Raw genomic sequence first — 20,434 nt, 5'->3', positions numbered from 1 at the left:
CGAGTTTTTTTTATTTGTATGCAAATTTCTGTAAGGGGTTATGAAGTGAACGTAAGGAGAAGGTTATGTTCAGTGCGTGCCCAGGATTTTCGAAAGGGAGGGTTACGTGCACCTTTTTTTAGTACTCAGCGCTTATTTTTGCCATTTTTTCCTGTCTTTGAAGTTCTCTTTTTTTTTTTTTAGGAATACTGTGCCAAAGGAGGGGTTATAATCCCCTCCAACGCCCCCTTGGGCACGACACTGGTTATGTTATCTTTTTTAATTTTAATAATTACCTGTAATATTCTTTTCCCGCATTTGACGTTCTATATTTTGGAAATATTCGAACAAAAAGGGTATTATGGAGCCTGCACCACCCCCTCACTGAACACCCCATTGAATATGTTATGTGTAGTTTCAGACATGTCCACCCAAACTAAACATTACAGTCACGCATCGTCACTGCAGCTACAACAACAATTACCCACCTTCCACTTCCGTTTTGCGGTCCCGCGTAGCCAAATGGTTAGCGATCTCACCTTTGGTGCGAGCGGCCCAGGGTTCGATTCCCGGTTTCGGCGTTGAGCCAGCGTCGTGAGGACAATTGAAAAGAAGAAGTGGCGGGCTAGGGTCACGAAAACCAGAAAATAGTGGTGATGGGATCCGATGCGCTGACCACGCGTCACCCAATGAAAAGTCGCTCTGGCAGGTCCTGGCCCTTCGAGGGCTGTTGAGCCACGTTTGTTTTTACTTCCCTTTTGCAGGGTTCGAAAGCAGAAATCACCAAGTTATTAGCATAGCACGCTACGACGCCAGGGATCCCGGGTTCGAACCCCTGCCTGTGCGTGGGGGTTCTTTGTGAGCGTCCTTCAATCAATTCCATCACCTCATCCTCATCGCGATTACCCACAAGTGGCAGAAAAGTGAAGTAAAATAAATCTACCCTTAGTTTTGGTCCAATATATGCGTCTAGATGGCAACACTGTCGTATCGATTAGTGGGGACGCTTCCACGTGCATCCTACCAGCGTGGAAGACCTCTTTTGTTTGGAATTGCGTTGCGTTGGAATCTGCACATCATGTAAGCGTTCTTCTGTCGCCACAGCCCGGATTTCTGGACACTACAAATGCCCAAATAAGGAGCGAAAGGACATGTATGGTACTATGGGCGTAACTTAGTACCTAATTTTGGATGCTGATTGAGGTTTAACTGTAATAGCGTCCAGAATTATTTCATAAATAACTGTTACATTTGAGAAATCGCAATTATTATTCTTTATTACTTCGGTCCTCAGGTCCCAGGATATTAATTATATTAAAAATCTGAAAATTGAAAATTTGGGATGGGAGCTAGTGCGCCCTCATGCCCCTACCAAGTCACGCCCATGTATGGCACCAACTTGTAATTTTGTAAATAATACAAAAAATGAAAAGTATAATATTCAAAATCCCACATGGAAAATGTTTATCACTTTTGTCCAGTCGCGGCGATGAGAATCAATAATTGATTTGGTTTATTTTACTTAGTTTTTCTGCCACGTTTGGCTAATCACGAAGATGAGGATACGCAGAGAGTTATCCACACATCCCTCACACCCCCTCCAGTGACACTCCCACAAAATTTCACGAAGACCCAATTCGCTCGAAATTTACCCTGGACAATTCTGGATGAACCCCTAAGGATGAGTGATGAAGTTAATGAAGGAACACAACCGAAAAACACCCGTGCTTGGACTCGAACCCGGAACCTTCGTTGATGGTTTTATGTCTGAACCGACTACTCGACGCGATTGGCCAAGGCGGCTCATAGACTAAATCGATTGTATGAGAAAACGACGCGCGCACTTTTTATAAAGCGGGCATTTCAGAGGAGGAACAAGATAAAAGAAGGGTACTTCTGTGGCTTCTCCTCCTGCTCTCAGGAAATGGAGAAAGCTGAATTACGAGATAAACGTTTTTCCTTCACAAAAGCCTCTCTCACGTGACTCCTCGCACTGCCTGAACGGAATCTCCTCTTTTTGTACAGGGAAAAATGGAAAAATACCTCCATCTTACTTCATGGTCACGAATTAGGTTCAGTGTTGCCATCCTCATAAGAGATATTCAGCACTATTATTTCCGTCATTTCTTTTCTGGAGTAGGGTTCGGCAATTTCATGATGTAAAAAGGCTAAGAAAGTGACCTCTAAAATGACCTTATAATTGTACAGTCACGTACACTGCCGGCTTGTAACGATTCCATTGAAAGTCAATGTATTCATTACAAGCCGGCAGTGTCCGTGACTGTACATATAACAATTCCTTCAAATTATGTAAAAATTTCCTACATAAAAAGTACTCCCCCTGTCCCATAATTATAGTCCGGTATGCCAAAATGGTGACTTTTTATTTATGTTCTTTTGGATACTTGATCGGCCAATTTGTACTGATCCTTGAGTAATAACGTTGTATGACTCATTCCCGTGTTTCATTTTCTTATTCTGTATACACCAATGTCACAGTTTGAATATCGGACAAGTATTATGGGACAACAAACAAAAGTGTACCGGACAATAATTATTGGACAGAGGGAGTATTAAAATGTAAACTTTATTTTTATGAATGACAAATGACTTACGCCCTTGTATGCTGAATATCAACTGAAAAATAATTGTTGTTGATGCTTTGATTGATCGATTTAGTTTATTTTACTTCGCGTTTTGTACCTCTTGGCTAATTTGCGAAGATGGGGATGAGTGATGAAATGATGAAATTGATTGATGAATGGACATTCACAAACAACCAAGCCCGAGCGGGATTCGAACCCGTGACCCTTGGCGTCGCAGCGCGATGTGCTAACCACTCGGCCACAGGGTCCGGCTGTTGTTGATGCAAATGATAAAATGAGTCTCACCAAAAACACCAGGATTCTTACACATTCAAAAACATCCATTGCACTCTCGTCAGATCAGAAGCAGAGTCAAAATCACGTGACATGACCTTCCATCGCTCATGCTGACGTCAACAGTCTCGTTGGCCAAGCCTCCGAGTTGTCACAGTCTTGCTACCGAAGGCTCGGGTTTGAGTCTCGACACGGATCTTCCTCTTTGAGTGTTCATCAACATAATCTAATCAACATTCATCTTCTTCATCCAGAATAGCAAAAACTGATGGAAAATGGACGCGAAGTAAGAAACCAATACAACTTTTCCCTAATTACGTTTTTTTTTTTTAAAAAAAACAAAAACAAACGAACCTGACCATCTTTAGGAGCAATTGCTTCTGTTGAACTTCAACTCGAAATAAGTTGAGTTTGTTTTTAAGTTCGCTTTGTGCACAGAAAAGGCTAATCGCGACTGGACCTACACTTTAAAGTGGGATCCTAACTGGCGGTATATACCTTCACCGGGTATCGAACCCCTGAACCCTTGATTACAAGGCGACGACGTTACCACTGCGGTATCAGGGCCTATATAATAATAATACATTTTAACACGTGAGATGGTGACCAAGATTCCTGCGAAAACCTTCCTGCAAAATCCAATAATCACCGTGAATATCCATTCAGAGATACGTAATCTTGTCTATGAATATGATTCTAAGCGAATCCTACCGAATTTAGAAACAGTTTTTAATTTTAGGTGGCAACACTGCTTGTGTTCCCCGTTAGATGCCGCTATTTATTCAATAGCACCATCCCTTGATGTTTCCTCACGTTTGTTTGCCCACTCGTGACCATAGTAGCGACACCAAAGTTAACAACGTCCATTAACCTCGAAACGGAAAATGAGTTAATCCACTTCCCACATTCCTTATGCAAATCCCATGTCCCTGCTCGTCAGATATTGTTCTGTCGTCCAAGAATAGCTCATTGTTTCACGATTTCTCAGTGTAACGCAGACGCTTTGCAGTGTCAGTTCTAAGGAAGAAGAATGCTTTTGCTTATCAAGCGCTGGTTCTGTTATGCCCTTGTGCCCGTCTTTCGTTGTTTTCTTTGTGCTCTTGTGTTAGGAATCTTGCACGCCAAATTGACACCTACCTGCACTCACGGAACATTTCATCTTTTTTTGATCATGAGGAAGCAAATGGAAGGTTTCACATTGAAGTAGCGTAGCGCTCAGCTCAGTGGCATCGCAAGAGAATTCGTTTGAGTGGTTTCAACTTGGTGGTTCTTATGCTTGTAGATTACCTTTTTCCTCTGTCCTTCTTTCTATTATCATTTCTCTTTTCTATTCATATTTCTCTTTTCCTTCCATCGCTGCTCTCTTCCTTTATCTTTCTCTCTGCTTTTCTTTCTCTTTCGGTCTGCTTCTCTCTCTGTGTGTGTGTGTGTGCGTGTGTGGTCGCGCTAGCGCGTCTTCCTCTGTCTATCTTTCTTTGTCCTTCTATTTGTACCTTTCTATCAATTTATCTCTCTGTTCTTACATCCTCTCTTTCCATCACCCTACCTCCCTCCTCTCTCTGTATCTTGATCTTTCTCATTCCTCTTCTATTCTTTACTTTTATCACTTACTCTCTTTGTTTCTTATTCTCCTCTCTCTCTCCGTGCATTCGTCTGCTTCCTTCTTAGTTTCTTTCCTCTTCTATTTCTTCCTTTCAATCACATTCTCTGTTTCTGTCCCACAATCTCTCTCTCTCTCTCTCTCCCCCTCTATCCTTCCATATATTTCTTCTACACTCTCCTATTCTCCCTTTCTACATATCGCATTCTTTCTCTCCCGTTTTCTTCTATCTCTTTATCACTGTGTGTGACTCTTGGTCTTCTGAAGGTTCGCCATGCAGGCAGGCTATTTGGTGGGCAGGAGAAGACTTTTCTTGGTGGATTAGTCGCCCTCCCACCGACGACTTTAGATCGCTTCCTCGTGATTTAAAAATGAACTGAAGTGATTTTTGATAACACGTAGAGTCCACTTACGGTCGTTGAGAAACCCACTTCCCGCATCTCGTTCTCGTAGTCAAAGCTTTATACTCCATTTTCACAAGTGGAATAATACTACTCGCTTAGCACTTGTCGCTTTAATGTTCTTTAATGTTAAGAAGGATCTTGGCTAATTTATTAACTACAGCTCATGAAAACAATGTTCCTTCTATTATACCGTAGAGCCAGGGGTTGGGAAGTTAGTTAAAAAGTAATGTGTTTCAGGTACGGTCTTTTAATCAAGAGGTCCCGGTTCAATCCCCGGTGGAGGTGCACGCACAGTGGTTGTCACCTCACTTTAATCTCTACGTCCAGTTTCCATTATCATATATGAGCATCAAGTAGACTTAAAACAATCTTTCTTATGTACATACGCTGCACTCTCTCTGTCACACACATGGTCACATCATTGTCAGTGACGACGCTATAGTCGACGCGCTAGCTACGTTAACGACAGGCTGGCTTTGACGTCCACGGAGCGCGCCCGCCAGCTCCAACAATCATGTTCAACGCAAAGTGTTGCCGCACATCTGCTCTACGCCACCTTGTCCCTCCGCGCACAAGAACCTTCCCACGGTCTCCACATTGAAGTTGCAAAGTACGGCAACAGCCTATCCGCAGTCATGTGACAGACTCCACGTGGAGTAGACGAGCAGAATGACAGCTGCGCCCATTGGCTGAAGGTTGAGTGTGATTGGACGAAAACAACTCGCCCGCTGTTTATTTCCACCCACGTTTGTGGCGGCGAGTTTCTTTAGTCTTCGACGTTAAGGAAGTAAACGCGTCTACTATAGTTGTTTTTGGTATAAGACCGTCATTCTTCTCTTGTTCTCTCGAATAAATGGCTAAGACTACAGACTTTATTGCTGATTCTAATCGCATATTGAAAGCGGTTACACAGACACTACAGTCCAATGGATACAGTATTTATATAATCGTTTACACTGGTTACAATATGCAGTTTCAGAACTCGTGCCGCCTCGATGACCAATGGTTTGATTGGTAGGTTCACTATCTCGCCAACGAAGGTTCCAAGTTCGAGTCCTCGATAAGGTTGTTCCTTATCGAGCCAATTCTATCCAATCATTATTCATTCTCATCATCGTCGCATGAGCCTAAAGAGGCAAAAAAGAAAGAAAGAAAGGGAAAAACAAGAAACGTTCAATTGCATATCGAGAACTCGTGCAGTTTAAAGCTGTCATGGTCAATGCAGATCTGTTAGTAGCAAATGTTTCTTGGTCCCAAAAGTGATCATCACTTCCACGTGGACAACCCTGTAACAGCAATGTCGCCCAAGAGAGATTGGCGCGTGGGTTCGGGATCAGTATATTCCTCTGTGGAGTATTTGTTGTATGCGGTCAATATGCGTTTGAGATTGACACTTCTTCATCTTATCATCACTCATTCCCATCTTCGCAAATTAGCCAAAAAGTGGCACAAAACGCGAAGTAAAATAAAGCAAATCAAATCAAAATCGTTTCCATTGTTACAAGAACGGTTCGTTCTCCGTACCATCCCCACTAATGTTTTAAACAGAAGTTAGAAACCTGTCATAGCGACTGACCCATTGTTTTCGCGGAACTCTACAGGCTGCGAGACACCATCATCAAACAGAATTTCTAATTCAGTGAAGAAACATCTTTACTCTTATGTTCTGGCTGCTTAACCATTTTGCGAAAAGTTTCACTTCATTACGTCCAATATTATCGTACGCTTCCTTCACTTCACGTCGCTTGCAGAAGATGGCTCAACTAACGATTTTTCACCCTGAAAAGGGCTGCTCTGTCGCTTTCGCGGGGGAGCGCTATTCACTTGGCTCCCTTTGTCCTCAGCCTGGAAGGAAACATCACGATGGGATCTTCTCTTCCGGCGAGGATGGAGCAAAAGACAGTTTCAGATGGCGTTAGAACAGCGAATCCTCCGCAGCGGCGACGCGCTTGTGGTTATTTCAAGTCGCCTACCTCGCTAGGTTAATAAGGATGCTGGGGGAAGGGATGATATGAAAGATAACGAACATATTTCCTCAACTGCGATCAACCCTACCTTCTAGTGATATTTTGCAACATTTCAAGCTGAAGAAGAGAAACAAGAATAAGAGAGAGAGAAGAATGGAAGCAGTGAGGGAGAGAATGAGGAAGAAAGAAAGAGAAAGAAAAATGAGATAGAGAAAAGAAAGAAATTAAGAAAATGAGACCGGGAAAGAATGAGAGGGAGATAGATGTAAAGGTAGAAAATAGAGAGAGAATGAGAGAGAGAGAGAGAATGAGAGAGAGAGAGAGAGAGAAAAGAATGAGATAGGGAAACAAAGAAAAATAATAGAATACGATATAATTAGAGAGGGGGAGTGGGAAGGAGTGTCACAGAAAGAAGGGAAATAAAAACAACCAGAGAAAAAGAAAGGGCATGAAAGAGAAAAATGAAACAGAAAACAGAGAGAATGAGAGAGAAAAATGAAACAGAAAAACAGAAAGAAGGGAAATAAAAACAACCAGAGAAAAAGAAAGGGCATGAGAGAGAAAAATGAAACAGAAAACAGAGAGGATGAGAGAGAAAAATGAAACAGAAAAACAGAGAGGATGAGAGAGAAAAATGAAACAGAAAAACAGAGAGAATGAGAGAGAAAAATGAAACAGAAAAACAGAGAATGAGAGAGAGAAAGAGAAAAAGGAAGAGAATAAGTCAGAATGGAAATGCAAACACACATACAGACATACAAGAGAGAGAGAGAGAGAGAGAGAGAGAGAGAGAGAGAGAGAGAGAGAGAGAGAGAGAGAGAGAGCGAGAGAGAGTAAAACTATAAATCGTATTTGCTTCTCTTGTCGCATAAATACGATTCCTTTATATGTTGAAGGTAATTAATTGATTAGAATTAAAAAATAAATATTTACTGCTGTGTCTTATGGCATTCATAAAAACACCCAGAAAGAACGAAACCTGGGTTCAGTTCCCAGCAGAGACCCAAGATTTTGTGTGTTGACCCAGCATCGCAAGTCCTTGAAGTCGTAGAAAAACGACAAAAGCAGCCGTTACTCTGACCCAACTAAAAGCAGCGTAGCAGGCCTTGTCCTGTAGCAGCATGGAGGCTTCTTATTTATATCACAAAAACAGAAAAAGAAACTTCAACACAAAGGAAATTGAGAATTTTTTCTCCTTTGTTATGAAATCGATGCAAGGCAAGTCACGAGAAGCGGCTGAAAAATTCAAGAAGGCTAAAGGATTGGATTTCTCACGACATGTCAACGCAGCCGATCTTCAAATCACGAGATGTTTGGCCATGAGAACTTGGCAAATGTTTGCTTTGAGTTTTTAGTCTTTTTATCAAAAGGTATACGGTGCTCTTTTGTTGGCGGTACGCAAAGATACGCCGCACCGGTACCTTTTTATAAGTGGGAATGAAACTTAGTCTACCACCGTGGCAGAGTTGTTAGCACACTGCGCTTCGACGCCAGGAGTTCCGGGTTCGAATCCCGGTCTAGGCATGGATGTTCCATGTGAGTGTCCCTTCATCAATTTCATCATATCATCACTCATCCACGCTTGTTTAAGTTTGTTTGTAAGTTCACTTTATGCACAGAAAGGCTAAACGGGACTGGACCTACAGTTTAAAGCAGGATTGTTGAAAGTCCAGGAACCGATAAATTCTAATGGGTTCTATTGGGTTCCGCTGCAGGACCGGAACCTTTTTTTTTGCGCAATTTAAATTCGGTCCAAGTTGCGTATTGTTACATTGGAAAAAGGTTCCTGGACCGAATTTAAATTGGTTCGGATAAAACGTTCCTCGACCTCATTTAAATTTATTCAGAAAAAAAGGTCCCTGGACCGTATTTAAAATCGTTCAGGAAAAAAGGTTCCTGGACCGTATTTAAATTGATCGGGAAAAATGGTTCCTGGACAGAATTGAAATACTTTACAGATAAAAAGGTTCTTTACGGTCCAGAACCCATTTAGGCTTGATGATTTTCTCTCCTGGACCGGAATTGAAATTATTTAAAATCCCTGGACCTTTAACAACCCTGGTTTAAAGTTGGATCCGAACCACAGACGAGACTTGGTGTCCGAGACCTTCGTGTCCTTCCAGATTTAAGAACCACTATGTGCCTCCAACGGGTATCGAACCCGGAACCCCTCGATTACAAAGCGACGACGTTACCACTACGCTATCGGGGAGGCACCCTCATCTTCGCTATTCGCTAGAAAAACGAAGTAAAATAAACCAAATTAACAACAACAAAACTATAAAATTATTTTATTTTAACGAATGTGTGTGTGTGTATGGATGTACAATCATTTATGAATATACAACGTATTGACTAGTTCTTACGATGAACACAGTAAGGGAGCATTCAGACCAAAGCGACACGTGCCACTTGGAAACAAACCCTTACAAATAAATGCTACCTTTCGTACCAAGATGGCACTACAATATGCATGTGCTACTTGTGCATCGCTCGCACTGGGTTGTCTTTTCTTGCGTACACCGTGTCGCCTTGAACGGTTGGCAGCGTAATCACAGTGAATGCTTTTCCCGTTATTTCGGTGCGAAATCTCAGTGTCGCTTCGGTCTGAAAGCTATCTTAGAAACCAATTTGAAGAGTACTAGGACCTTTCTTTCCGAAAAAAAAAAACGAATTGAAGGAGAAACGGGTTGTTTCCATGGTCTCTGAATGAATCACAGGGAGTTAGCGTGAAGCAAGTAGGTCAAAGTCTTATCTCGCTCTCAGGACCCAATCGATTCGATTTCTGTGTCCGTCCCTGTGCGGTATCTCGCATCGTTGCCATGGTTACGGCGTCGCCGTGCCTGTTTTTAGATTGTGGCGGGCGAGGCTTCTTGTCACAAAGGCATCCCGGGACCCACAACTCCCGAGTATAGGGATAAAATCACATGGGGAAGCTCATGTCAACAACTTTTACATGGCTTAGCCGATACCACTTTCAATCTATACCAATGCTATTGCTCGATCGTCTAATAGTTCGCACGGATGACGCTAGATGGCTTACGGAATTTACTGTTTCTTCGCTCGAGCGAATAACGCTCGAACATTCAAACGATCGGTAGACGCTCGAAGCCCAGTAGTTCACGTACAAGAGTAATTTGTCTGTAGTAGTGGACCTTCAAATATACTTCATGAAGTGAAAGACGCAGTGAAATTGAAACTAAAGTGAACATAGTAATCATCTCAATGTTAAAATGTAATTTAGTCTATCTAACCAATACATAGCAATATATGAAAATGAATAGATGATTATGGGCTGAATCTACCAGCATGAATATTACACATATTTGTACGATTATTGTCACATTGAAATTATATTTGATATTCTATATATTCGAGCGAGCGAAAGTGGTTCAATGCAGTACTCTAATCACTGTACAGAGGCGCCAATTTAAGAAACTTTCTTTAGGGGTGGCAAGATCGGCATAAACAATACTTTATATACAGGGTTAGTCAAAAGTATCGGGACAGGCCAGTAATAACGAGATGCGTGGACGGAGCAAAATCACATGTTGCAAGTAGGTATTGGTGCGGAAACTTCATTGAATAGGGGTGTGGCCATCATGGTAGCCATATTGGATTCTGCCATATTGGATATCACACAATATTTTCAAATGGAAAGAGGTATGTATGACACATCAATTTAGGCTAGAATTGTCCCACAAACGACAATCCGAACTCATTTTTGACCTATCGCCATTCCTGGAAGAGACAGGGTGTGCTACGTTTGACTGCAAAAAATTAGATTTGTCTGAGAGAGACGTTTGGACGGAGGACAATCACATGTTGCAAATTAATATTGGTGTGGAAACTGCAATGAATGGGGGTGTGGTCATCATGGCAGCCATCTTGGATTCCGCCATATTGGATATCACACAATATTTTCAAATGTAAAGGGGTATGTATGACACATCAATTTAGGCTAGAATTGTCCCACAAACGACAATCCAAACTCAGTTTGGACCTATCGCCATTCGTGGAAGAGATAGGGTGTGCTACGTTTGACTGCAAAAAAATGAGATTGGTCTGAAATTATTGTTTACTGTATTCTTGTGGGTAACTGTACACTGGAAATTACAGAGAGCATGAACAAGAAAACATGACATTGAGTTACAGAATGCATCAAAGCAAGTGCTCAAACTGCTTCCCGTCGACTGTCTGACAATATGCCAACCGATCGTAAAAACTGCAAAGTGCACGTTGCAGCATATCCCGAGAAAGTCCTCTTGTTTCGTCCATAATGCGACTCCGTAGATCATTCAGGGAGGGTGGTTTGGTGCGATACACTTTGCCCCCATAGAAAGTAATCCAGGGGTGATAGATCGGGAGATCGGTTTTCCTCAGTTCCCCCAGCCGAATGCCAGGATGGAACCTTACTTCGAGGCCGTGACTTCTACTTCTCTTCGTTTCTTCCATTTCTGCCTCTAGTCCTTTCCCTGGTTTGTTTTGATAGTATGTTGAAAACAACATAATATTGCAAATAACCGAATAATGCCAGTCTAAACAATCCTTCCTTACAACAGCGTAACATACTCTTTTGTAGCTAACAATCCTATTCGACGAATTAAGAGCATCAGGTACGTGTTTGTTTTATTTTCCCTTCCACGGACAGCAATAACAGTGTTCGTCTGGATATGGACTCTACCTGCACACATCCCTTGTAGATTGTAGTCAACTTCCTCGAAGGTCAGTTGCATTTGTTATCATCCTTGCGATGATCCGTCGCTCTTGTTGGTGAGTGTTGTGCCAAAGGAAGGAGATTTGTGTCTGTGTCAGTGGTCAAAATGGAGCTCAGTGAACGAGAACGTATTACGTTATTAATGATGCGTGGCTATGGAGATCGCAAGCGATCGTATACCGAGGTGCGACAGTTATTTAATGCTACGTTCCCTGAACGTAATCCAATTTCAAAGTCAACCGTCGAAAGAACCATTCGACGTTTTGCAGCAAGTGGAAGTGTTAAGGACCGTGTGCGATCAGGAAGGCCGAAATCGTGTAGCAACGAGGTAGTTTCTTTAGATGTGTTACAATCTTTTGTGGAAAATCCGCATACATCGACAACCAGCGTTGCGAACAAGCTGAACATTTCCCAGAGTTCAGTGCAACGAATTTTAGTGCGCAGTAAGTTTAAACCCTACAAAGCGAGTTTAGTGCACGAACTGACGGAAGATGATTTTGATCGCCGTATTGAATTTTGCGAAGTAATGATGCGAAATGTAGATAACGATAGTATTCAACTCAATGACATTGTATTCTCTGATGAAGCGACATTTATGTTAAACGGGCAGGTGAACCGACGTAACTGTCACTATTGGAACGATGAAAACCCGCATTGGATGATGGAACAGCATACGCAGTATCCACAGAAACTGAATGTTTGGGTAGGAATGATGGGAGGCATCATTCTTGGCCCTTTCTTCATTGACGGCAATCTGACAGGTGAGAAGTATTTGACAATGCTTCGTGAACAGATTGTCCCTGCCATCCAAGTGTCCACACAGGACTTTAATCGTGTTTGGTTCCAACAGGACGGAGCGCCGCCACAATATGGACGGGATGTTCGACAATACTTACATGAAACCTTTCCACAACGATGAATTGGAAGACGAGGTATGATTGAATGGCCTGCAAGATCTCCCGATCTATCACCCCTGGATTACTTTCTATGGGGGCACATGAAGGACAAAGTGTATCGCACTAAACCACACTCCCTGAATGATCTACGGAATCGCATTGTGGACGAAACAAGAGGACTTTCTCGGGATATGCTACAACGTGCACTTTGCAGTTTTTACGATCGGTTGACATAGTATTGTCAGACAGTTGACGGGAAGCAGTGTGAGCACTTGCTTTGAGGCATTCTGTAAGTCAATGTCATGTTTTCCTGTTCATGCTCTCTGTAATTTTCAGTGTACAATTACCCACAAGAATACAGTAAATAATTCTTTCAGACAAATCTCATTTTTTGCAGTCTAACGTAGTACACCCTATCTCTTCCACGAATGGCGATAGGTCCAAACTGAGTTCGGATTGTCATTTGTGGAACGATTCTAGCCTAAATTGATGTGTCATACATACCCCTTTCCATTTGAAAATATTGTGTGATATCCAATATGGCAGAATCCAATATGGCTACCATGATGGCCACACCCCTATTCAATGAAGTTTCCGCACCAATACCTACTTGCAACATGTGATTTTGCTCCGTCCACGCATCTCGTTATTACTGGCCTGTCCCGATACTTTTGACTAACCCTGTATATAAATATACATAAATTGTGTCCTACGTGGATTTGTGGGGTGGGGGAGCAGAAAGTGCCTTACATGTCAACGTACCAGAGTTTTGTTTTAAAATATTCAAAATTTACATCACAATATAAAAATAATACCTGTAATGGAATCACAAAATACAGTTTTTCACACAATATTGATGCGAAATTAAGGAAAACTTCGAATTTTGCATAATTTCCATGATAATGAGACTCCGTGAAATTGTTGTGTAGTAATTTTGCTGACTCTGCGAACGATCACAACGCCGGAAAAGTGTCGGTAAGATCCAACCGATATTTTCTGATACCCATACATCGGCATCGGCTCAGGAGAGGAGTAGACGGACATGCCGTTACGTGTAATACCCCCTTTAGATATGGAAAATAAGGCGAAAACTCTTAAGATATAAATGTGATAAGAATGTACGTACTACAACAAATAGCCAATCCTGTAGCAACTTCTTCCGAATATTCCGAACACACATAATCTCGTCACCGAAGGATCTCAGTTCGAATCCCCGCTCGATATTGTCTTTACATAGTCACTATACTCTCTCAATTTCCTAAATGTTACGCCAAATTTCAACGTACATGACTGGCACGAGAATTGAACCCATACTTCTTACTAAGTAACTGCTAATGTATTTCATCCACGTTCATTTCCTCGCATTGTATTAATGGTTTGTGTTTTAGAGAAATATAGTTTCCGAAGTATAGACATTCGGTATCTTTTTAGAAAATTAAATCTGTTAGAATTTTTACTTGGACGAGAATAGTTTCACTGCTGTGAGCCTATTCGTGATATGACATCTGGCGAGATATTTTGGAACTACTCTTTTTGGAAATGGCTTCGTCATATGGACGCCAAAGGAGAAAACACAGAAAATGTACTACATTGATTACACTGGGGAACAAAAAAAAAGATTTTATTTTGCGGCATAAAGTTTAATAACAGTTTTAGCACACAAAACAGCTGTGATTGCCAATTGTATGATTGGTTCAGTTGAATTGACTCCAGTTATAAAAAAAACACACCATGGAAAATGTAGGAGGTAAAATTACTCTACGCTTTTCTCGGTAATATCAAAATTTGATAATGGGCTGAAATTCCCATTAAGAAACTTATTTATTTATTTGTAAATTGTTGCTAGGCAACTTATGAAGCATTGCTAGGCAATATATGAGACACTCAACATAGCTTAAGGAAGAATACCAAAACATAAAAATGGTTTTAGAAAAAAATTGAATATGCTGAACATAAGTGGCTCGTGTGTGTGGATTTCAAGATGGTGAATTTTTTACTAGGACAGCAAAGTGGGTACACAAAGTATCCCTGTTTCCTATGTTTGTGGGATAGTCGTGCTAGAGAAAAGCATTGGACGATAAAAGTTTGGCTCCCAAGGGAAAATATTAGTGGGGAATGCTATCATGAACCGCTGATAGATAGGGACAAAATCATCCTTCCGCCACTGCATATTAAACTTGGGTTGATAAAACAGTTTGTCAGTCCATAGATACAAGTGGTGATTGTTTCAAATATATATGACACACTTTTCCAGGACTAAGTATTGAAAAATTGAAGGCAGGAATATTTGATGGACCACCACAATTGCGTACACTTATAAATGATGCCAATTTTACAACTTCGATGTCTTACATCGAATCTGAGGCCTGGCTGAGCTCTGTGTCCGTCGTCAAAAACTTTTTGGGGAATCACAGAGCAGAAAAGTACCCCGATATAGTTGGAAATATGCTGAAAAATTTTGAGAAATTGGGAGCTAATACGAGTGTGAAGATACATTTTCTACATAGCCACATTGACAGATTTCCTGAGAACCTTGGTGATTTTAGTGAAGAACAGGGAGAAAGGTTCCATCAGGATATAAGGATAATGGAAGAAAGGTACCAGGGACGGTGGGATCGCCGCATGATGGCCGACTACTGTTGGAGCTTACAGAGGGATTGTCCTAAAAAGCAATACAGCAGGAAATCGTATAGAAAACGTTTCACACAGTTTGTTACTTCATTGTGTACATATTTTCTTAATTATTATGAGCATAGGCCTATATAAATTTATTTTTATAATAATGATTGTAATCACAAAAAGAAATATTAAATTGTTGTTGGAAGTTCATTTATATGTATGTCTTATGTCTCCACCATTTTGGTTTAGTTGCATTTATTTCATAAATTAGAGCCAATTCAGGAAATATATTATTATATCATTATTCAGCAGCATGAAATTGCGCTAAATTAGCTCTCAAACACCGTGCCGCAATTTCACTGTTCCCCAGTGTTATTGACCAAGTGCTTTTGCCCACAGAATACTAAAACTAACGACAGCTACCCAAAGACTCCTGCGTCATTTTTCCATGTCATCAGCATATGCATATGGATATTTGAAACAAAGGTTAACGATAAGGATGAATCGTACAATGTGACAAGCAGCGTTACGCCTCGCAATAAAACTTTCGAGATTACAATCCATTGAGATAAACTGTTTTGATTGTAATACGTCAAGCTCTGCAACACAAAAGAACTCCACAAAATGCACCCTTGACAAGTCGAAAATAATTTGAAGGCTGTATCCGTAAGCAGTAGCAGCAAAAATGTCTTCACCACATAACAGCTTATAGCCTGCATAGAAGAACGGTGACGAAATGTTTCATGTATCGCCTGCTAGAGCTTTCCATCATCAAATAAATTTGTTTAATACCTATGTCGTCCCGAATATCTGAAGTTATAATACGAGCTATGAACAACAACACTATCTTACAATGCATACGGACTTATTGTGACTGAATTTTTCATATTTCTGCTCATAGTGGTAAGTAAAAACTGCACGAATCATGCTTCCAACCAAGGGGCTGAGATTTCCGGAATGAGTTAACGTAATTCGATTGGTGGAATTATAGTGATATTTTACGAGAAAAAATATTGTTTTCTATGGTTTACAGGCTATAAGTTACAGCAACTATTATTATTATTATTTTACAGCACTCTTCGGCATGTAAAAACATGGATTAGAGGTACCATGAAGGACAGTAGATTAAGTGGTCTCTGACTCTGATTGATATCTGTGCATTGTGAAAGAGTACAAAAAGAACTGTTCGTTCATCAACAAAGTGATAGATGCTTATTGAAAGGAAGCAAGCGAATCCAGTTCCTAACTAAATAGTCAACTCCAGTCCAGGGTGCGAAATCATTGAAAATGGTGGGGGGGGGGAGAAAGTTCATCTACAAACTCCTTCCCCCACAAACATGTGTAAATAATACGATATACATATTTGTTGTGTTATTAAAAGTAAAAATAAATTACTCAATTAAAATATATTATTATTATTATTAATTACATAAAGGAAATTAATTTTTTACTTTATACATATCAGATATTGCAAAGCAGCTATCTAATTCCTTTACTAACTGGTAAAGATGTTAATAAGTTATGAAATAGTTCAAGTGGTTTTAAAGTTTCATTATGTGTAAGTTTTTGTTTAGTTTGTGCTTTATGTTAATATAAATCAATTAGATTTCATAGTTACTATTGTTTTGCATTCTTGTTTTTCTTTTATTGTGCGTATTGATGTAGATTTGTTAATGATCTCTTGAGAGAGAATGCATTCATTACTCACAACTACACTAATTTGTGTGTGTTTTCGATATTATTCTTAGTAAAGCATATTTGAAATTAAAAGTAATTGTTTCTTTTGTTTGTTATAACATAAACTCTTCCCCGAAAATATTTGCTTGGGAATTTTTTGAGGCCAACATCGTTGGTGGGGGGAATCCCCCCCCCCCCAGGATTTCGCACCCTGCTCCAGTCTAAACTTGTATACAACGCCGAAGTATTTTCAATTCAATTTGAATTTTATGATTTGAAAAGTAGTAGTAGTAGTAACTAATACTAATTATAAAAACAAAATAATAATAATGAAAGTTTCATTGACTCCCCCTCTCTCCCCGAGAAAAATCCTGCGAGCAACTTCTTTCCACCTACCTAAGTTCACATTGGATTCGCAACACACGAAAACATTCCGCAAATTCCCAGTTGCATCTATTCTGAACAAATCTACCACGGATCATATTGTACAGACAAACGTAAACAAGAGCTGGATCCTACTACTTCCAGCGACCATAGCCACAATGATAATTTAAATCGCGAATTAGCTACACGAATATTCTCTCAATTAATTCATGCCGGTTCGGTGGCTGAGGACGCAGGCGCGGCTCGTGCATAATTTTCCTGGGGGTTCACCAAAATTATGCAAAGTGGACTTATCTAAACCTTTTGAGACACTACACGCTTTAGTTCGTAGAGACAGTACTGGGACAATTATCAAATTTTGTCCGGTAGATTACTGACAAAGTTAATTTGCTTTATGTTCAGATAACAGTGACAGCACCAAGGAGTGTGTGTGTGTGTAGGGTGCGATCATTTTAATTTAAGATTTTCGTATGGTATTGTATTTAGGGGTATCTCAATTCAGAAAATATTCTCGCCTCAATTTTGCCTCTTCCACTCTTGACAACTATTTTCTGGTCCCACCACTGTCAAATAGACTATATTATTGGAACTGGATCCTGAACCTACAGTTAAAAATACAAATCTCTGCCTGCTAGAATGAGTATGTATCATTAATCGAACCCAAGACCCCTTGATTACAAGGTAATTCTTGTATAACTATTCGAAAGTATATCGCTAAATCAAAGCGATTCCATTCTATTCTATGCAATATGTTAACTTCTCGCACAGCAACAACTACACTCCTTCCAATACACAATCCACCTCACTTCACTCAACGTATCACTATGCCATATATATTTCAATCACCAGCCACGCACTTCAAAACAAACTAACAAGTATGGAGACAGTGACACGTAACGAAGTTAAATGCGCGCGTCCCTTCGAACACCCTCTCGCGCTAGAGTATAACTGATCGCACGAAACCTAAACAACTTTTTGGTGTCTTCTGACGTAAGTGCGAAATGCCTTCATTGTTAGGTTACGCTTGAATAAATAGCAAATATTACATTTTTGGTCAAGCACGGTAAGCCCCGAAAATTGAGTGTATGTATTCTAAGACAACTAAACCTAAAAAGCCTAACATGTCAACGAAAGCATTTAGTCTGACGTAAGAAGACCAAAAGGTTGTTTAAGTCTTGTCCGATAAGCGACCACTCGCCCTCGCGCTATTTTTGACTTTTCGGCTGCTTCCACCTGAAGTGTTTCCATCTTAAAGATGAAAACTCTGAATGTGTAGGCAAGTTGTTTTCTATCATATTTATCTTATTTGTCCCATCATCTTTACTTCTAGCTTTCGTTCGGTGTTACCTCTACATTTATATTACACCCTCTTCATTAATCTAATAAGTCTTGTAAAATATAAAAATACAAAGAGAATGCCAAATGAATTCAAATTGAAACACATAGGGCAACACTGGAAGAGAGAAGAGCGTGGTTCACTCCAGCTCGCTGGTGATCCTACGAACTGCGCATGTCCGTTTTGACTAGACGACCTTCCTCAAGTCTCAGACTGCATGTATTTTCGCCATATGTACGCGTCGAGCTTCTGCTAGCCGCCCTAAGCTTTTAGCATGGTAGGGGTTGGCTTGCGGAGGTTCAGCGGAGACTTTGCACGAAACGGAACTAGAGGGGAGCTGAGTGGCTCTGGCCCGCGGTTTCTCCTTCTCACTAAGAGAATTTGCCACTCTACGCTTATGAACATCTCAGTTATTGTTTATTTTGTATATTACTGGGGGTTCACTGCACATTTGCGCTATACAGCCAACCGCGCCTGTGAGGACGTTAAGTCATCGACTCTTAATCTCGACACCGAAGTTCGAGTCCCTGACTGGATATGGGTCTCGTTTGTGTGTGTCCCTTCGCCATTTTTATCTAATCATTCTCTACCGTTCCGATTAGCCAAGGTGGCACAAAACGACGCTAAATAACAAATACAAAATAATCCTATAATGACCTAGCAGTATTTCTAAATGGCTCCGATACTCAGAATTTAGAATAATCAGAAATAAGGGACTTTTCGAAAATTGTACTCAAGATTAAGCAGAATCTTAATCAATACTCAAGTCTCATCTTTATAGCTCTATTAGTTTATGATATACAGGACGATCCCTCTTTCTGAGCCATCTAAATCAGACACTAAACAGGTTAATAAAAAGTAACTACTCCCTCTTTTTCCCGTCTAAAATTAGGCAAATGCTCGCCCGGAAACGTCTTAAAATTAATAACAAATCGTCGATTGTCATTGAAGTAAATAATGTCATCGCCTCCTATCTTCACTAAGGTCTACTACATCTTCATTTAAAGAAATCATGAGATATATGTACAGTCACGGACATTTTTGGAATGTAACGATCCCATTCAAAGTCAATGCTATTGTTGCAATCCAAACATGTCCGTGACTGTACATAAATATGTAGAAAATATGTACGTGTATTAAAATTTGTAATATTTATCATAAATCTCCGACCATTTCCTCAATTTTTGTGTTACGTTTTGGTGTCTTGACAGTGAAAAATATACTAAATTAATTTCTCATTATTATATTTCATTTTAGACAGTTATTTTATAAATAATAAAACTTAATGTGCTAAATAACGTTAAAAAGTTCACAATCATGATAAATTGATTGACAACAATGTTGGAAACAGTTCAGCAACCTGACCTGGTCATATATTTTTCACCGCAGGAGGTGCGTTGAAATTTAAGGTGAGTGAACTGCAGCAATTAGAAAAATTACCGAGATTTTGGACAAATATCTTTTTAATTTTTGTCTCAGAAAAATATCTGCATTTATCAGTGAAAACAAGAGAAACGGAACTAACTTAAAAACACAAATACGCCACTGAGTGGAAATCCTCCCCCATCCCCTCCCCAAAGCAAAAAGCTAAATTCCGACAGTGGTTATGAGATCAGTATTATACACTCACCCTGGCACCAGCGCCTCCGCCGTCTGCGATAGGAAGCCTGACCTCTCTTGTCCTGTTAGACCCACGAACATCTCACGCACCATCTGCCAACATCGCTGGGAGCTCCATGCACCTCGAGTTGCTCTATCAGCGGCCCAACATGCACTGGCAGCCAAGGTTAGCGCGGGACCAAGTGCAGAACGCGAAGATGCGCACGACGGCCATGTTGTTACGTGTTGCCAACCGTATAATAATTTCACCAACTAGTGCGAGCCACAACAACACGATCCTGAACTTACACCCAGCACCCCCTGAAAAATGCATCGTTGCAGAGGAACAAGGAGCAGCTTAGACTCACAGTCAGGAG

General features: G+C 40.5%; 1 protein-coding gene across 3 annotated transcripts in view; it reads right to left on the bottom strand.

The window, feature by feature from the left end:
* The window catches only part of LOC145991141 (ciliary microtubule inner protein 2B-like), a 50,042-nt gene extending 29,817 nt beyond the window's left edge, over positions 1–20,225 (bottom strand). For all 3 annotated transcript variants that reach the window (XM_083126924.1, XM_083126925.1, XM_083126926.1), the window contains exon 1: positions 20,089–20,225. In XM_083126924.1, the coding sequence (XP_082983050.1) occupies positions 20,089–20,171 (83 nt within the window). In that variant the 5' untranslated portion in view covers positions 20,172–20,225. The remainder of the gene's footprint in view (positions 1–20,088) is intronic.
* Between the last annotated feature and the right edge of the window lie 209 nt (positions 20,226–20,434).

Source organism: Lepisma saccharinum, chromosome 8 (assembly GCF_977018435.1).
Source record: "Lepisma saccharinum chromosome 8, izLepSacc3.1, whole genome shotgun sequence".
NCBI classification, from domain to species: Eukaryota; Metazoa; Arthropoda; class Insecta; order Zygentoma; family Lepismatidae; genus Lepisma; species Lepisma saccharinum.
This window is presented reverse-complemented; position numbering and strand designations above follow the sequence as displayed.